The sequence below is a fragment of the Rhinatrema bivittatum genome, chromosome 5 (assembly GCF_901001135.1).
Source record: "Rhinatrema bivittatum chromosome 5, aRhiBiv1.1, whole genome shotgun sequence".
NCBI classification, from domain to species: Eukaryota; Metazoa; Chordata; class Amphibia; order Gymnophiona; family Rhinatrematidae; genus Rhinatrema; species Rhinatrema bivittatum.
Genome location: NC_042619.1, coordinates 13417228 through 13433671, shown reverse-complemented (window position 1 = coordinate 13433671; position 16444 = coordinate 13417228). Strand labels below are relative to the sequence as shown.

At 50.9% G+C, this 16444-nt stretch overlaps 1 protein-coding gene across 1 annotated transcript; it reads right to left on the bottom strand.

Annotated features, from left to right (window-relative positions):
• Nucleotides 1-848: 848 nt before the first annotated feature.
• On the bottom strand, nt 849-11731 carry LOC115091476 (transmembrane O-methyltransferase homolog). The gene is made up of 3 exons (XM_029601698.1): nt 11387-11731; nt 5038-5234; nt 849-1169 (listed from the first exon to the last, which is right to left on the bottom strand). The coding sequence occupies exons 1-3, from the start codon at nt 11709-11711 to the stop codon at nt 849-851; spliced, it is 843 nt and encodes a 280-aa protein (XP_029457558.1). The 5' UTR covers nt 11712-11731.
• Nucleotides 11732-16444: the final 4713 nt, after the last annotated feature.

Sequence of the window (16444 nt, the reverse complement as noted above, 5' to 3'; positions counted from 1 at the left end):
ATATACAAAGTGGCCACTAGATGGCGCCATTGATCCACCATTGCCAAAACTTTTTTTTTTTTTTTATTATTATTTTTAACCTTAAGGTTCTCACCTGACGTCTTAATCCCAGAAAAATCTGGTCCTTATTTTTCCTGCAGAATGCACTGGGATGAGAGATATAAAATAAGGAAAGGCCTAATATCTCCTGATGTCATGGAGGCAGGTTGTTCTTTTGCTTTTCACAGATATTTAGGCCCCACAGGAGCTCGCAAGAGTCTGCAGATCAGGTGAATCCACAAACCAACAACCAAAGCCTCTGCTGAAAGGGGACGTTTCAGCATAGCATTGCCAACTGGCGCCATTTATTCAGAATAAGTTGATCCCATCCAGACTGCACCCCTAATGCATGCAGGGACTTGTAGCTGTGATTCCCCTAGGAAGGACAAGACGACATCTCCCTGTGTGCACTGGCATAAAAACAGGGCTGGATCAGCCTGCCCTGGTAAAAAGGGAGTCAGTTGGTAGCCCTCTATCAGTAACCCTATCCTGCCCAGCCGGGGACCTCTCTGCAGAGGAGAAATGACGTTTTAGTAGGGATACCTGATGTCTGTGTCACCAGGAACCGAATGAGTCAATCCTGGTTTCCTCCTGCCAAGGGAGGTCCTCGTATACAACAAAAACAAATCCAGGACCGGCTCAGCCTGTCCTTGCTGACCCGGAGCCAGACGGAAAGGGCCGCTGCTCCTGGACTTCAGACTAACGTGACCTCCGCGCGTTACGACGTCTTCGGCCTTCTTTCCCGCGCCGGGCCTGCACCGGTCAGGCTGCCCCGAACCCGAGCATGGCCCCCCCCTTTCCCCCCCCCCTCACTGGAGCTTGGTGTAGCACAGCTCGGCCATCCCGTCGCGGATGGCTCGGAAGTACTCCAGGCTGGTGCGGTGCACCTTGCAGCGGTACTTGCCGCAGGACTTGACGTACTGCAGGAAGTGCGGCGCCCCCGGGAAGAGGACGTTGTCCGCCAGGATCACGGCGCCTTCCCGCAGCAGGTCCTGCTCCTCCAGCAGCTGCAGGTCTCGCAGGTAGGAGCGCTTCCAGTGGTCCATGAAGACGAAGTCCAGCTTCTGCACGCCGTGCTTCTCCTTCAGCTGGGGGATGACCTCATCGGAGGGGCCCACGATGAGCTCCACCTGCGTAAGACGGGAAGGAAGGGAAGGGACAGGACAGAGCGTTGAGAATTAGAGCCAGAACTTCCACACCCTGCACAGAATCATTACCCAGGGGATCTCTGCCCCCCCCCTTTCCCCCCCCCCCCGTGACCTATTTATTGTTCACTTCTAACACTACAAACAGTAGAAGAATGAATCTGATGATGTCATCATATTGACTATTGCCTCTAGTGCGTTATTGACTGGTCAATAGTTTATTGTGTGTTGATCTCCTCCAAATCAATAATATGTTCTCTTACAAATATGAGGTTGAAAATAAAATGTATAATCTGTGTGGTTTTCGGTCTACAACAGCTTCTATTGGCCCAACATGAGGATTATTCAGAGTTGGTGATGTACATTTGAATTATTTAGTTAGGTGGCGTTTTCCTCCCGAGCACTGCTCATCCTCATGAGATTGGCCACAAAGCAGCATCGACGCCCGCTCTTCAAACATAACCAATGGGAGGGATTCCTGTGTTCGTGGATAATACTTATAACGGTCCAATGCAAGTCATCGTAGCCCAGTGACTCCCAAACCACTTGTCCAGTTTTCTGCAGCACCAGTTCAGTTACTGGAATCAGCAGTGCAAAACCCGGTCCCCAGACCCACTCCAGACAGGTTTTCCCTAACGAATGTGCACGAGATATACGTGCACGCACTACCTCCCACTCTATACAGATATATCCTGTGCACATTCGTTAGGGGTGTGCTTTTCTTGGAAACTACATTTCCTATTTTGATTTTTTTTATTTTGAATACAAAACGAAAGAAAAAGGAGCAAAATCTCTTTGTTTAGTTTTCTAAAACATCCCAGGCCTCGCCCTTATGATCCCCCCCCCCCCCCCCCCCCCCCACTAGCCCCTTCCCAGTATCCTACCCCATCTATTGGCTTCAGCTGGAGCCAGAGCGATCCCCGTTATTTTTTAAATGGAACCAGTGACCTCAGGCTGGGGCTGTTTTGTTGACAGGGAAAGGGGCAGAACCCCAGACCCAACACCGTTTTTTCTTTTCTTTTGGATTTTTTTTGTTTCTTTTTTATTTTAAATAAATGAAACGAAACAGAAAATGAAACAAAAATAGCTAAAAACGAACTGGAAGAGAAAATGTGCATTTCACAGCCCGAGTGTTCATGAGGATAATCCTGAAAACCCGACTGGCCAGGGGATCCCCATGGACCAGATCCAGTCCTACTCCTACATTTATTTATCTGCCCTGGGGCTTCTCAGACCTGTCCCGCTGACACCCCTCCCCCCCAGCCAGATTATGCAGATTTCTCTCCTGCTTAGTCACTGGAGCTATTCTGAACAGGTTGGGGAGATTCTGATCTGCTTCCCAGCTCTTCCAACGGCTCATTCGCTGCTGCTTAAATCGGTCCTCGGCCAATTGGGTTTCAAGCAATCTTTAATGAATGTGCATTAGAGATTCCCTGAAAACCAGACTGACTGGGGGGAGGGAGCGAGGACTGGCAGCAGGCAGCACTGACTTAGCTCGGTGGTTCTCACCCCTGTCCTGAAGCCGCACCTATCTGGTCTGGTTGTCAGGGATCCAATGACATAGATTTGCATACATTGAAGACGAGCACATCTATGCAAACCTGTCTCATGCATATTCGTTACATGGATATCTCAGGCAGGGTGGGGAACCATTGATCTAGTTTAACATAGGATTGTCCGAGAATCTGCGAATATCTCCCCAAAAGGGCAGACAGATGGATTCCTTTAGGCCAGGAGGTCCCTAAACTTGGTCTTTGAGGGCCACAACTCAGTTGCTATTTCAGAATTTCCACAATGAATACATATAAATATATATAAATATATATTAAATCAGTATGCATGCATCACCTCCACTATATACAAAAGGTCTCATTCATGTTTACTGTGGAAATCCCGAAGGCCTGACTGGGTTGTGACTCCCCAGCACTGAGTCTGGGGACTCCCTGCCCTAAACAGAAAGGAATTTCTTCTAAGTGATAACGAGAAGAGGCACAGAGGCTGCAGTCTCTGCCATTCACATCCGGCTGCCTGCAGAGACACGAGGCCTTCCCCAGCCACGGAAGGAGACGCGCTACCTGGGAGAAATTCCTCTTCATTGCTTGCAACCTTTTTATTCTAAGCTCTTGGTGGTCCTACAATTGTTAAACGCAAACTGATAGGAGAACCGCGTTATCACCCAGTATCAATGTTTTTTCCCACCCTCTCCATGCTCAGAGCTCTGTGGTCAGCCAGGCCCGGCCTTCTCAAGTCCCGTCTTCTGGTGCATTTCGGTACCTGCAATGCCGATTTCAAAAGCAAGAAACAGGGCTGCAGGTTGAGTAAACAGGGCTGGCCCAACATCTTCCTCTGGGAAGCGGCTCACTTGACAGCTGTGATAGCAATCCAGGGCTTTCCAAACCAGTTGGATTTTTGGGATATCCACAAAGCATAGGCAGGAGATGCATTTACACGAGAAGATACGAGGTGCCACGGGGACAGAGCAGCGGGAAGCTGAGCCCAGCATCCTGTTCACCTGGAAGCTGCATTCCCTACTGCTCCTTCTCAGACGTATGAAGTGGAGACAGCCAAGTCTACCCAGCTAATCAATGCTAACGAACCTGTCCTCCAGGAACTCCTCCACCAAATTCAGCCACCTGGTAGCCTCAGTTCCACAGCGTAATTGTTTATTGCCTGGAAAAAAAAAAACTCCACTTTTTTTAGATTGGATTTAAAACTGCTGGTTTAGTTTTGCGGAGTGTCTCCTCATCCGAATACGACTTGGCGGAGTAAATAACTGTCATATCTCCTCCCAGCCGTCTCCTCACCAAGCTACAGACCCCTGACGTCTTTGGCCTTTCTACCTAAGGAAGCCAGTCCACCACAATTATCATTTTTTGTTGCCCTTCTCTGGACTTTTTCTAGTTCTGGTAAGCGAGGAGACAAAAGACGATCGGTGTTAAAGAAGCCTTTATTGGAATATTGCCCGACTCTGGCCGAGTTTCGCTCTCGCAAGGGGCCGCCTCAGGGGTCTGTTCTTAATACGTTTCCTCGATTGCGTGAGATTCAGTGGAGCAGTCATCACAGTTTGTCAGTCTTGACAGAGCAACTTGGTGTTAAAATCTCGGCGCTGCTGATATAGTAAACCCCGCGTATATTGTTTATTCATACGGCGCCGCAAGCTGGTACTCGGGCACGATTGTAAATCTGTTGTTGTAGGTAAACTCCTTTCCCGTATTTAAATCGCCATTCTTAACACAGCAGGAGACTTCAGCCCGTGCCGAGATTTGCTGTATCAGCAGCGCTGAGATTTTAACACCAAGTTGCTCTGTCAAGACTGACAAACTGTGATGACTGCTCCACTGAATCTCACGCAGTCGAGGAAACGTATTGAGAACAGGCCCCGAGGCAGCTCCTGCGAGAGCGAAACTCGGCCAGAGCCGGGCAATATTCCAATAAAGGCTTCTTTTACACCGATCATCTTTTGTCTCCTCGCTTACCAGCACATTGCATCGGCTTCCGCTTTCTTTTTCGGGTCCGTCCCTTTTTCTAGTTCTGCCGTATCTTCTTTGGAGATGGGGGGGGTGACCAGAACCGCATACATTCGTATACAGTAGAGGTCCAGTACGTGCAAATTGATCTCATGCATATTCATTGTGCATATCCTGAAAACCCGACCGCCTGTAGGGTCGCCGGGTCAGGTTTAGGAAGCCCCCGCAGCAATCTCAGCAATCAGGATTGCCCGAAGGCCTCCAGATCATTGGAGATCTGCTCAGCCAGCCCCGGCTCTGCACCCAGGGCCTTTCCCAGAGAAACTGAAATCCTTAACTCCCCTTCAGCGAGCCTTCCAGTGGCTCTGCTGGATAGATCCACTCACCGTGTCTTCGTCGAAGCCCGCCAGCCGGATTACCTTCTCCGCGATGGCCGCGTTGCGGGGATCCATCTCCACGGTGTAGAGCCGGGCCCCCAGGGGCAGGGACTGGGCCATGAGGATGGTGGCGTAGCCACAGTAAGTGCCCAGTTCCAGCACGTTCAGGGGGGCGGTGTCGAAGATCAGCCGGTCCAGGATCTTCCCTGCAAGGCGAGGTAAGCACAGCGCTCACCGGAGTTAGAAGAGAGCCCGGGGGGGGGGGGGGGGGGGGAGCGCGGAGCTGCCGGGAGAGCCAGGCCCTGGGGAGAGACGTGGCTGGCCCTGGCTCTGCCCCAGCGCATGGTGGTATCGGTAGCCCCCGCTCATTCCACGTGAAACCTATTGGGCTGCCAGCCAGAGCGGGTGAGGGGGGTCAGAAGGTCAGGCTCCAACGCGTTCACAGCGCAGCTGCTCCCCCGCTATCTGGTACAAAAGGGCGGGATAACGTAACCGACCCCCCCCCCCCCCAACCACCACCCCTTCCTTAAATTCCTCCATCGCTGGACCACTGAATGCGGCGTGAAATGAAAAGTCCGAATTCCCACAGCTACGGCTTGAGATGTTTCACAGCTCGCCGGGGATCCTTATGCTCCCCGCCCACCTCTCCCATCCTCTGAGGTGCGTCAGCGGTGGGATACCTACACTCCCAGGGCAGAAAGAGGCAGGAAGGCAGGCCTTTCTTCTGGGCAGCCACAGACACTGAAATTTGGAAGTGGCAGCTGAAGACTTTAGCGTTTTTACTTTGCTTTTACCGAGAGCAATTAATGGCCACGTTTACATTTCTATTTTAAGATCTGCAATGTGTGAGCAATTACTCGGGGGGGGGGAGGCATAGGGAGGATGAACTTTCTTCTCTTATAATATATATATATATACAAACACACACACACAAATACACACAGATGCTCTTTCACATATACACCCACACAGATGCTTTCACACATGCTTCAATACACACACACACACATGCTCTCACACATGCTCTTTCACACATACGCAGATGCTCTCACACAGATGCTTACACATGCTCTTACACATGCACACAGATGCTATCGCACACTCACACAGATGCTCACACATGCTCTCTCACACATGCTCTCACACATACACAGTTGCTCTCTCACATGCTCTTTCACACACATACAGATGCTCACATAAATGCTCCTTCTCAAACAGATGCTCACACTTACTCTCACATATGCTCTTTCACACACACACACACACACACACAGGCTCCTTCTCACACAAACACTCACACATACTGTCTCTCACACACAGATGCTCATATACGTGCTCCTTCCCACATAGATGCTCACACACTCACACATGCTCTTTCACACACAGATGCTCTCACGTACACACTCTCTCACGCACACACACACTCACATGCTCTTTCAGAAACACCCACAAAACACAACACATGCTTTCTCACCCATATGCAAATGCTTTTTTCATACATACCCATGCATATGTTGTCTCACAAACACACTCAAGCACACATACTCACACACACTTCCTCTACCTCACTCACATGCACTCTCTCTTCCTTTTTTTTTTTGGCTATCAGTGGGACCTCCTCTTCAACTTCTGCCGCCGGAAGGTTGGTCTCCACTGGTGGCGCAAGCCCTGTCTCCTCCTAGTGCCCAGCGCACGTAAGGTTTGCCCTCCTTCTCCTGCAGCGGGCGGGGGGCCTCCTTCTTTTGCAGTCACCGGGGAGTACGGAACCCCATCGACGTTTAACTAAACATGTAATTTGGCCGGCAAGGTGAGGCGTCTGTTCAGCATTTTGGGCGCACTTTTTGCCATCCAAAATTTTGCTGCCTGAGGTGGCCGCCTCCCCTGCTAAAGAAGGGAATGGAAAATAAAAGAGAGGATGTCCTAACGCCTCCGTATCGCTCCGTGCTGAGGCCGCACTGCGTGCAATTCTGGTCGCCGCATCTCAAAAAAGATAGGGGTAGATTTAAAAAACATACGTGTGCGTGTCCATGTGTGCATGTTACCCGGCACGTACAAATGGACGCGCGATTTTATGACATGCACGCGCCGGTGTGCGCATGTTATAAAGTCAGAGGCGGCGCACATGGGGGGAGTAGAATTTGGCAACTTTCGCACGGCAACGCATCGCGGCCTTCCCCAGTTTTCTCCCAGTCCACTCCAATTAAGGAGCGGACTGGGAGGGAACTTTCCTACCCCCTACCCTAACCTCCCTTTCCCCTTCTCCTCTCCTCCCCACCCTCAAAAACCCCTTTTTTTACCTTTTAATCGACAAGTTACTTCAGGGCCTGACCTGAAGTAACTTGTGCGTGCTGGCAGCCGACCGGCATGTGAGGCTCCGGGATAGTGAGGAATGGCGCTGTCCCGGGCCCGCCCCGCTCTGCCCCCCCCCCCCCCGGGCCCGCCCTCCCTGCCCCCAGGACCACCCCTTCACAGAGGCCTGGGTCTTGTGCGCTTAACGGGGGTTACGCACATGGCTGGGCCTCTTCCAAAATGCGCAAAATGCGCGCAAGGCCCAGCCGTGCGCGTATCCTCCATTATTTATGCGCGGGGGGGGGAGGGGTTTAAAATCCAGCTGATATAATTGCACTGGAGAAAGTTTAGAGAAGGGCGACCAAAATGATAAAGGAGATGAAATAGTTCCCCCTATGAGGAAAGGCTAAAGAGGTTAGGACTTTTCAGCTTGGAGAAGAGACGGCTGAGGGGGGATATGATAGAGGTGTTTAAGATCATGAGAGGTCTAGAATGGGTAAATGTGAATCAGTTATTTACTCTTTCGGATAATAGAAGGACTAGGGGGCACTCCATGAAGTTAGCAAGTAGCACATTTAAAACAAATCGGAGAAAATTATTTTTCACTCAATGCACAATTAAGCTCTGGAATTCAATGCCAGAGGATGTGGTTAAGGCAGTTAGTGTAGCTGGGTTTTAAAACGTTTTGGATAAATTCCTGGAGGAGAAGTCCATAAACTGCTATTAATCAATAGGAAATAGCCACTGCTTATTGCTAGCATTAGTAGCATGGGATCTATTTAATGTTTGCCAGGTTCTTATGGCCTGGATTGGCCACTGTTGGGAACAGGATGCTGGGCTTGATGGATCCTTGGGATGACCCAGTATGGCAGGTTCTTATGTTCTTATGATATGTTCTTATGGTATTATTCTCTCATAATACTGTGGAACAATTCTACAGTAAGCATCATCCTCATCCTTCTGCACGCCCGTCAGCTTGGAAAGAGGAGAAATTAAGAAAAAATATTTAAATTGGAGACCCTTTTTCCTTTTCTAGAAAGAATGGCCCCATACACTTCAAATTCCGAATGAATGGTACAGAGGGTTGAGGCCTCACATGTCAACGTTCGCTCCAGCCACAAGGTGGCAGCCTTGCGCATCCCGAGGACGTGCTGTTGTCTGTTTCACCTACGAGCTATGGGGTGGCAGGACCTCTCTGGATCGGTGCAGTCCTTGGCCCTGAATACCCCCCGAGTTATCCCAGACCTTCTTCTTCTCCTCGCTTGCTCTGGCTGATGGCAGCACAATTGCCAAGTGACTCGGGTCAGTCGAAAGAAGCTGATGCGGTTCTGGTTGTGCCCTGTTACAGAGGAAAACAGCACCTCAAATTCTGCAGGCGACGGGATAAAAATCCAGCAGCGGATCAGTATCTTTGGCTGGGCCCGGGTCCCTGCTGGGAGCCACCGCGGCAGCCAACAAAACCCCAAGCGAACGATCTCCCTCTTTCAAACCTTACAATGTTAAAAGTTTTCGTGCTTTGCAAACAGTGCAATAAGTTTGGTGCCTGCGGGGCGAGCCATGCACGAGTTAAGTGTCAGTGTGCACAGTTTAAGATGCCTTCTGGGCCCTGCGAGTCCCTAGAGGGTGCGGCCAGCTGTGGGTTCCTGGACAGAGTCAGACTAAGTGCGGAGTCCCGGCGGTAACCGTCCATGAACTAAAAGAGTACTCGGAGCAACTTTAACCTTGGCCAGAATCTGACCCAGGCCTCCGCCCTCCTGCTTCCACATTCTCTTCTCTGAGAGATCTTTTAAGGAGATGGCTGCTATTTTACGAGGCTTGCAAGGGCCGTGAGATTACCTGGAGATGGCAGCTCTGCTTCACCCTTCTTCCTGGGGCTTTCATCTCGTGATGCAGCTACTTAAGGATGGAATTCTTCTGACTCATTCGGTATGGATGGTGTTGCGGGACTGAGGTGGAGTTGGTGCGGCCTGCAGGGAGGAGCCCTTGAGGTTCCCGCTGTCGGCTGGCGGTGCTGGCGGAAGCAAAGGCCCGACCGGAGCTTCACCAATACCAGTCCATGTTCCCCTTAGGTTCAGCCCTCGGGTGCCGGTGCCAGCTGGGCTTCGGCACAGTTCCTCTGCAGAGGGGAAGATCCGACAGGTAGAAGAGGTTGCAGGCCAGGGTCTAGGGCAGGAGGGGACACAGGTGCAGATGGAGCCCGGGCAGTCATCAGTGGCAGGCAGAGCTCAATCAGTGTCATCAGTGGCAGGCGGGGGGCAATCAGTGTCATCAGTGGCAGGCAGAGCTCAATCAGTGTCATCAGTGGCAGGCGGGGGGCAATCAGAGTCATCAGTGGCAGGCAGAGCTCAATCAGTGTCATCAGTGGCAGGCGGGGGGCAATCAGTGTCATCAGTGGCAGGCAGAGCTCAATCAGTGTCATCAGTGGCAGGCGGGGGGCAATCAGAGTCATCAGTGGCAGGCAGAGCTCAATCAGTGTCATCAGTGGCAGGCGGGGGGCAATCAGAGTCATCAGTGGCAGGCAGAGCTCAATCAGTGTCATCAGTGGCAGGCGGGGGGCAATCAGAGTCATCAGTGGCAGGCAGAGCTCAATCAGTGTCATCAGTGGCAGGCGGGGGGCAATCAGAGTCGTGTAGCAGGCAGTGGTCAGCGGCAGGCGGAGTTCAATTAGCGACAGGAATCAGGCCACGGTCAAACCAGAGAGATCAGTCCGAGGAGAGGCAGGGCAGAAGGCAGGCAGGGAGGAGAGGACACCGAAGAACTGAAGACCAAAACATTGGGAAGACAGGAACTGAAGACTGACAAGACAGGGCCTGAAAACTGACCATGGAAGAAGACAGGAACTGAAGACTGACCATGGGTGACAAGACAGGGCCTGAAAACTTAGAACTGAAGACCAAGACCAGGAACAAAGACAAGAGCACAGGAACACAGAGCTGGATCTCAGAAACGCTGAGGCAATGCACACTTCAGAGAAGTTGACCTATTGCCGAGGCGTGGGCCGCTGGGGGCGAGGCCCTTTTAAGGGCTGTGGCCAGTGACGTCAGAATTGAGTGCCGCGGGGGATTTCCCGCCGTGGGCCCTCTAAATCCTGGCCAGACGTGCGCGCATGCCGGAGGCAGCAAGTGGAGTCGGTGGTGTCCTGCCACAGGCCGTGTCGGGCCTGCAGGAGTGCGTGGTCGGCTGCATTGTGGCTTGGGCGGTCCTGTGCCACGGACCGCCCAGTGCAACAGACAGGACACCATACTCGCAGGTTGACCCCAGTAGAAAATAAACACCAGAGTGTGTGTGTGAGAGAGACCATACAAAGCTCATACACATTATCTAAAGCAATATTGAAAGGTCAACGGTAAGACAGTTTTAAATGGATAATGAGATTTGTATGGTATTTTAAATGCTTGTTTAACTGGTGCGTCTGTCTCTAAGTACATTCCAGTCACTTCTTTAAAATAAACTAAAAGAAAACGGCATATTATGACAAAATAACTGAAAAATAAATGTTATCATTTTCCTTACACGGTTTCCAGTGACTGAGCATCTCTGCTCATGGTGCCTTTCCCCCTAATCCCTGACATTGCCAACCCTGGCTGGGTTACAGCCTCCAGGAATCCATGAAGCCAGTGAGAAAATATCTCCAGTCATCTGATCCCCATGAGCTTTCTCCAGGCTTCCTAGAGGTTTAACCTATAAATTGCTGGAAATTCCAGGACGACCCAGGGGGGGCCATCAGCAGCTACACTCAACATGGCTGCCTGCACTGGGCGGCTACATTTACTCCACAGAGAGGACCTGGAAGAGCCACAGATCAAGTGGGACAGCCGATGCCGTCCAACCGAAAGTTACCTATCTGTGGCAGCCCTCGTGTTTTTCCCATCCTCTCAGGACCTTCCTAAGCCAGCGCAGGTTTTACCTCCCATCTGGCCTGGCTTTTAATTCCCATGGCAGACTCGCTCCCCACCTGCTGCGTTTTGGTATCTGGAATGTTGATTAGAAAGGGTAGAAGCGAGGACTACAAATCCCACAATGCACTGGGCTAGAAGTCTCCCGGCAGAGGCTGAAGACAGATACTGACCCTTCTGGGGTCCCACGTTGCTGAGGTACTCGCAGTGGTAGCACCATTGGTCGAAGGTGCTGAGGATGTGCTGGGGGTCCCCCGGGATGGCATGGATGATCACATACTGGAAGGCGCGCTCCTCCCGAGAGATTCCCGTCAGATAGTCCTGCACGGTCCTCACCACCACCGCCCGGTAGAAGAGCAGGAAGTAGTGGCGGTAGCGGATGAGCAGGGTGAGCAGGAAGGGAATGAAGGCCAACGCTATGGCCGGCGACACCATTTCGCCACGGGATGGGGAGGAGCCTGTGGAAGCCAATGAGAAGAGAAACACACAGCTGGTCATGTTAGCTCGGTGTGCGCAGTCATGAACTCACGTGTCCCTTCCCCAGAGAGCTTAGAACCTCCGGCTTGTTGAGTAATATACAAGAGACATGAAGTATTTCTTCACGGAGAGGGTGGTGGATGCCTGGAATACCCTTCCGGAGAAGGGGGTGAAGATGAAAATAGTGAAAGATTTCAAAGGGGCACGGGATAAACACTGTGAATCTTTATAGGCCAGAGGATGGAAATGAAGGAGAGAGTGCATGGGGGTAACTTGCTGGGGTGGTGGTTACTACCCTTAACCAATAAGCCTTCATACTGTTGATGCAACTCCATCTTTGCTCTCCACTTCAACGGCAAGGGGAAAAGGGGAATTAGATTCAGACAGCAACCAACAAGGACATTAATTCTACAGTCTGGGAAAACAAATAAGCATGGGGGTAACTTGCTGGTGTGGCTGTTATTACCCTTAACCAATAAGCCCTATTACCTGTGATGTAACTCCAACATTGCTCTCTACTTAAATGGCAGGGGGAAAGGGGAATTGGACTCAGACAGGAACCAACAAGGGATCTGACTTGTTGGTTGCTGTCTGAGTCCAATTCCCCTTTTAGTTGGGAAACTTAGTAAGGGGGTAGCTTGTACGGCACGGCAGTTGCCACCCACTGATGCTACCATTATAGGGGAGACCTGTGTGGCGCGGTTGGTGCTACCATAAGCTTGCTGGGCAGACTGGATGGACCGCTTGGTCCTTTTCTGCCCTCATTTCTGTGTTTAATGCCTTTTAAGGTTTAAGGTTTATTTGTACTCGTATACTGTTGTCTCGGCATGGCCTTCACAGCGGTTAACAGGATAAGAAAATACAATAAAAGAAAATCACAAACAATAATAATAATAGGAGATAAAATGTAACAAGTGAAAATAAAAGATATCCTAATAAAATAATGTCAGAAGCCATACATTTTAAACCAATAAATACTAAAAGACATAAAACATGCTTCCAGTATTAAAGGGGGTGCAATTTGCTGTCAGGCCACAAGGTGGCACTGGTGTCCTGGAGGGGGGAATGAAGCGTCCCATTCAGTTCCCGTTCTCACTGGTCTTCTGAGGAAAGGATACTCACTCCCTTGCAAAGCCGCCTGTTCTAAAGAAAGTCCCGTTTCAGACTCTTGCTGCAGCCCTTCCTTGAGCATGTTGGAAGAAGCTCGCTCTGTAATGAGGCTGAGCACAGGGAGGTTCAGTGACCCGTTTCAAGGTCACTACTAGATGACCTCTGTTTCTCTAGTTTAGGTCAAAGGCAGTAGGGCGACTCCTGATCCAGTGGGATGTTTTTCATTCTTTTCTACTCTGCTCCCACCGAATCCTGGTCCACGTAGTCCTACACTGGGACTCGCGTACGTTGAGATGGGATAAGAACACCCCCCCCCCCCTCCCCAACCTCTTCCTGTGCGTTGACTCGTCAGGTTATCCAGCCTAACATCACTCTGCAGGGTTCAAGAGCTTCACCTGTCAGAAGACCAGAGACGGAGCCACAAATGCAACTTCAGAAACCCGACTGTGGCTCTTTTTGGGTCAGGCAGGTAAACCAGGGGACAGGTTGCCGTATGCTGCACACATGAGCCGTGCCGAGGTAACATGGATCCCCGAGAGGAACAGTAAGGATAGCCTGAGCCCCAGGGGCCAGTACCCAGCCCTCACATGGACAGGGGGACAGGACAGACCGAGTAGTCATCACCATGGCAGAGAGAGGCATGCCCCAGCCCCTGAAGCTTGTTCGAAGCCCGGATTTATGATAATTATCATTATTGTTGTAGCTATTGCAATTCTTCTTATTTTCCTGTCCTACCTGTTGGAGGTGGGAGTGCTGGGGGTCCCTTGGAGCTGTGCAAGGAGCAGCACCTGGAGAATTCGCCTTTCCGCGGGGCCCCTTCGACAGCGAGGTTTCCCCGGGTCTGGCTCTGTCCTCGAGAAGCCGCCTAAGCAGCTTAGAGGAGGGGAAGCAAGTGACAACATCAATTATTGATCTCAGGGACCTGTTGCTACCTGAGACCACGGCAGCTCGGGTTACTGCCTCCATGGCCCTGCAAAGTCATGGAGAGAGAGAAAGGGCCTTAGATTTAGAAAATTCATTCACTGGTTTTAGCACAGGCAATTCTTGCTTTTGCAATCTTCTAGATTTTTTTGACGGTGTAAATAAACGCGTGGATAAAGGTGAGCCGGCTGATACGGTGTATCTGGATTTTCAGAAGGCATTTGACTAAGTCCCCCCATGAGAGACTCCTCAGGAAATTACAAAGGCATGGGGTAGGAGGCAGGGTCCTTTCGTGGATTGGGAACTGGTTAAAAGGCTGGAAACAGAGGTGTAGCATATTCGAGCCGGCCGCAGCCGCAGAAACAGTTTCAGGAATAGCACAAGACTTGATTCAGGTGCAATTATTTATTTACAGTGCGTCACAAATGCATAAATCAAAGTATTAGCTCCCCTTGCATCAGGCACACATATTAGGTAGACATACAGCATACAAATATCTCACGTGGTCCTACCAGCTCCCCTGAGGCCTCCCTAGCTCTCTAGTTGTCAGAATCAGGACCTTTTTTTTTTTAATGTATTTATTTATTTATTTAAATGCTTTTCTATACCGATATTAGTGTGAAACATATCATATCGGTTTACATCCAAACTGAAGATGGAAATTACAAAAAACAGGGTGTGGGGAAGGGGGAACAAAGAATAAGAATCTAAACGGAGGTAGTTAACAGAAGGCAGAGTGAGAAAGAAACAAAACTGCGGAGAAGGCTAACAAGATTGCATCATAACATGATGAAGTCATAGCAACAATCAACGGCAGAGTAAATAACGAGATTACATGGTTACGTAGTGAGGTCTTAACAATAATATACATGGATGTGAGGTAGGAAGTAGGGGGCTCTACTCTGGGTATGCCTGTTTAATCCTGTTTTTATGCTCATTAATACCCTGTAACCCAGACTCTTCTGAGGAGAGCCGGCCATCCCAGCTCCCTCCCCCGGTGCACCTGCACATGCGTCTGGGTCCTCCCTCCCCTGCTGATGTGGCTTTTGAACTGGGCCACTGCCACAGTGCCTGCATTGCTGGCATATTGGGGGGGGGGGGGGGGGGTGCTGGTTCTGGTGACGTACAGTGCTCGTGGAGGTGGCAGTTTGGGGGGGGTTATATACGCCCGCCCATGCCACTTCTCTCCTCTGTTTCCAGTCTGTCGCCCTGCCTTGCTCCTCTTTCTGCAGTGGGGGGACTGTGATCTCCTGACAGGTAAACAGTGGGGCTGATGAGAGACACCCGCACCTCGACCAAACAAGGCGGAGGATATTTTATGCAGCAGGCTCAGTTCACCCGAAGAAATCCGCTTAAATTTCATGTTACCCCACCTTTAGCAAACAACCTGAATCCCTCTGCTTCTCACAGGCATTCAGCCCTATGGCATCTTAATAGTTTTTTGTTATGTGGATGTTTCTGTTTTATTTTGTTTGTCATTTTAAGATTATAACTTATTTGAAACAATTTCTTTTCCTCAGCATTTCTTGTTTTGTTTTATCGGTATTTAATTACGTCTGTCTTTTGTAATCCGTTGAGTACTTTGGTTCTTGGGGACTGCAAGTCCTTTAAATAATTGAAAAAATACAGATTATACCGGTCAGAAAGAGGAAAGTAGGCCTGACGGTCCCAGAATCCAGTGGCGACCGACCAGGAAAAGAAAACCACAGTGATCCAGAAAAAGCAATGGCAAGAAATACCCCAAACGTCTGGTGAGGGTTAGAGAAGATGTTTTAATCACCCTGCCTGTCACACAGGCAGAGACAGCGAGGCTGAAATCTCGTTTTTCAGGAGGAATCCGAGTGGCCGGAGGGGGAAAGCGAGTGGAGGAATGAGGAGGAGAGTCAGCATTAGGAGGAGGCGTGGGAAGAGGGCAAGGAGGAGGAATCCATCCATTCTCTTCCTCCCTGTCCCACCTGCCCACCCCACCCTCTCTCAAGCCACTCAGCAGGTTCAGAAGCGAGGTCTGACCCGGAAGCCCAGGGAGGGAGACATGAGGGGTACAATTTCCACGCTGCTTGCCTAGGTGCGCAGTGCGCAGCTGCAGGACTTCCTTCCTGATCTGCAAAGGCCATGGACTTTTCATTTGCATTTTTTTTTTTTGTATGGAAAACACCACCCGTAGACTTGAATCTCCGTGTGTTATTGCCTAATCCCGCCCAAAACAGCCCCCCCCCCCCCCCCCGGGAATGCCTCTTCTCAATCCGGTTACCAGCCCCCATGCTGGGGGATCCCCGCGCGGGTCTGCAGCCAAACTGAGGACGGGCAATTCAAGCGGGTCATGGGCTTTGAAAAGCTGAGCTCGGAGAAGTGTCCCCGCTGTCACAAAGCGGCTTCCACCAGTGTAGAGACGACTTAATGCCCGTGGAAAAGACGCCGCTTTATGAGGAGGGGCACCGACTGCTCCCTGAAGCCATGCTGGGTCGGCGCTGGCTCCGATTAGCAGGAAAGGACATCACAAGCCCACTTCCTTCAGCGCCGACCCACGCGTCTGATCTGACCCTCGTGGGGCCACGGAAGACACCGACATGATCAGTACGTGAAATGGGCCACGGCACTGATGCTGGCAGAGCTTTTGCAAGCCGTGATGTGATAGGAAATCTCCACCTTAAGGTGACTTTGCAATCACCCCCCCTCAATCCCCTTCCTCCATCCCTCCCCCGCTCCCCCCCCCCCCACCCCAC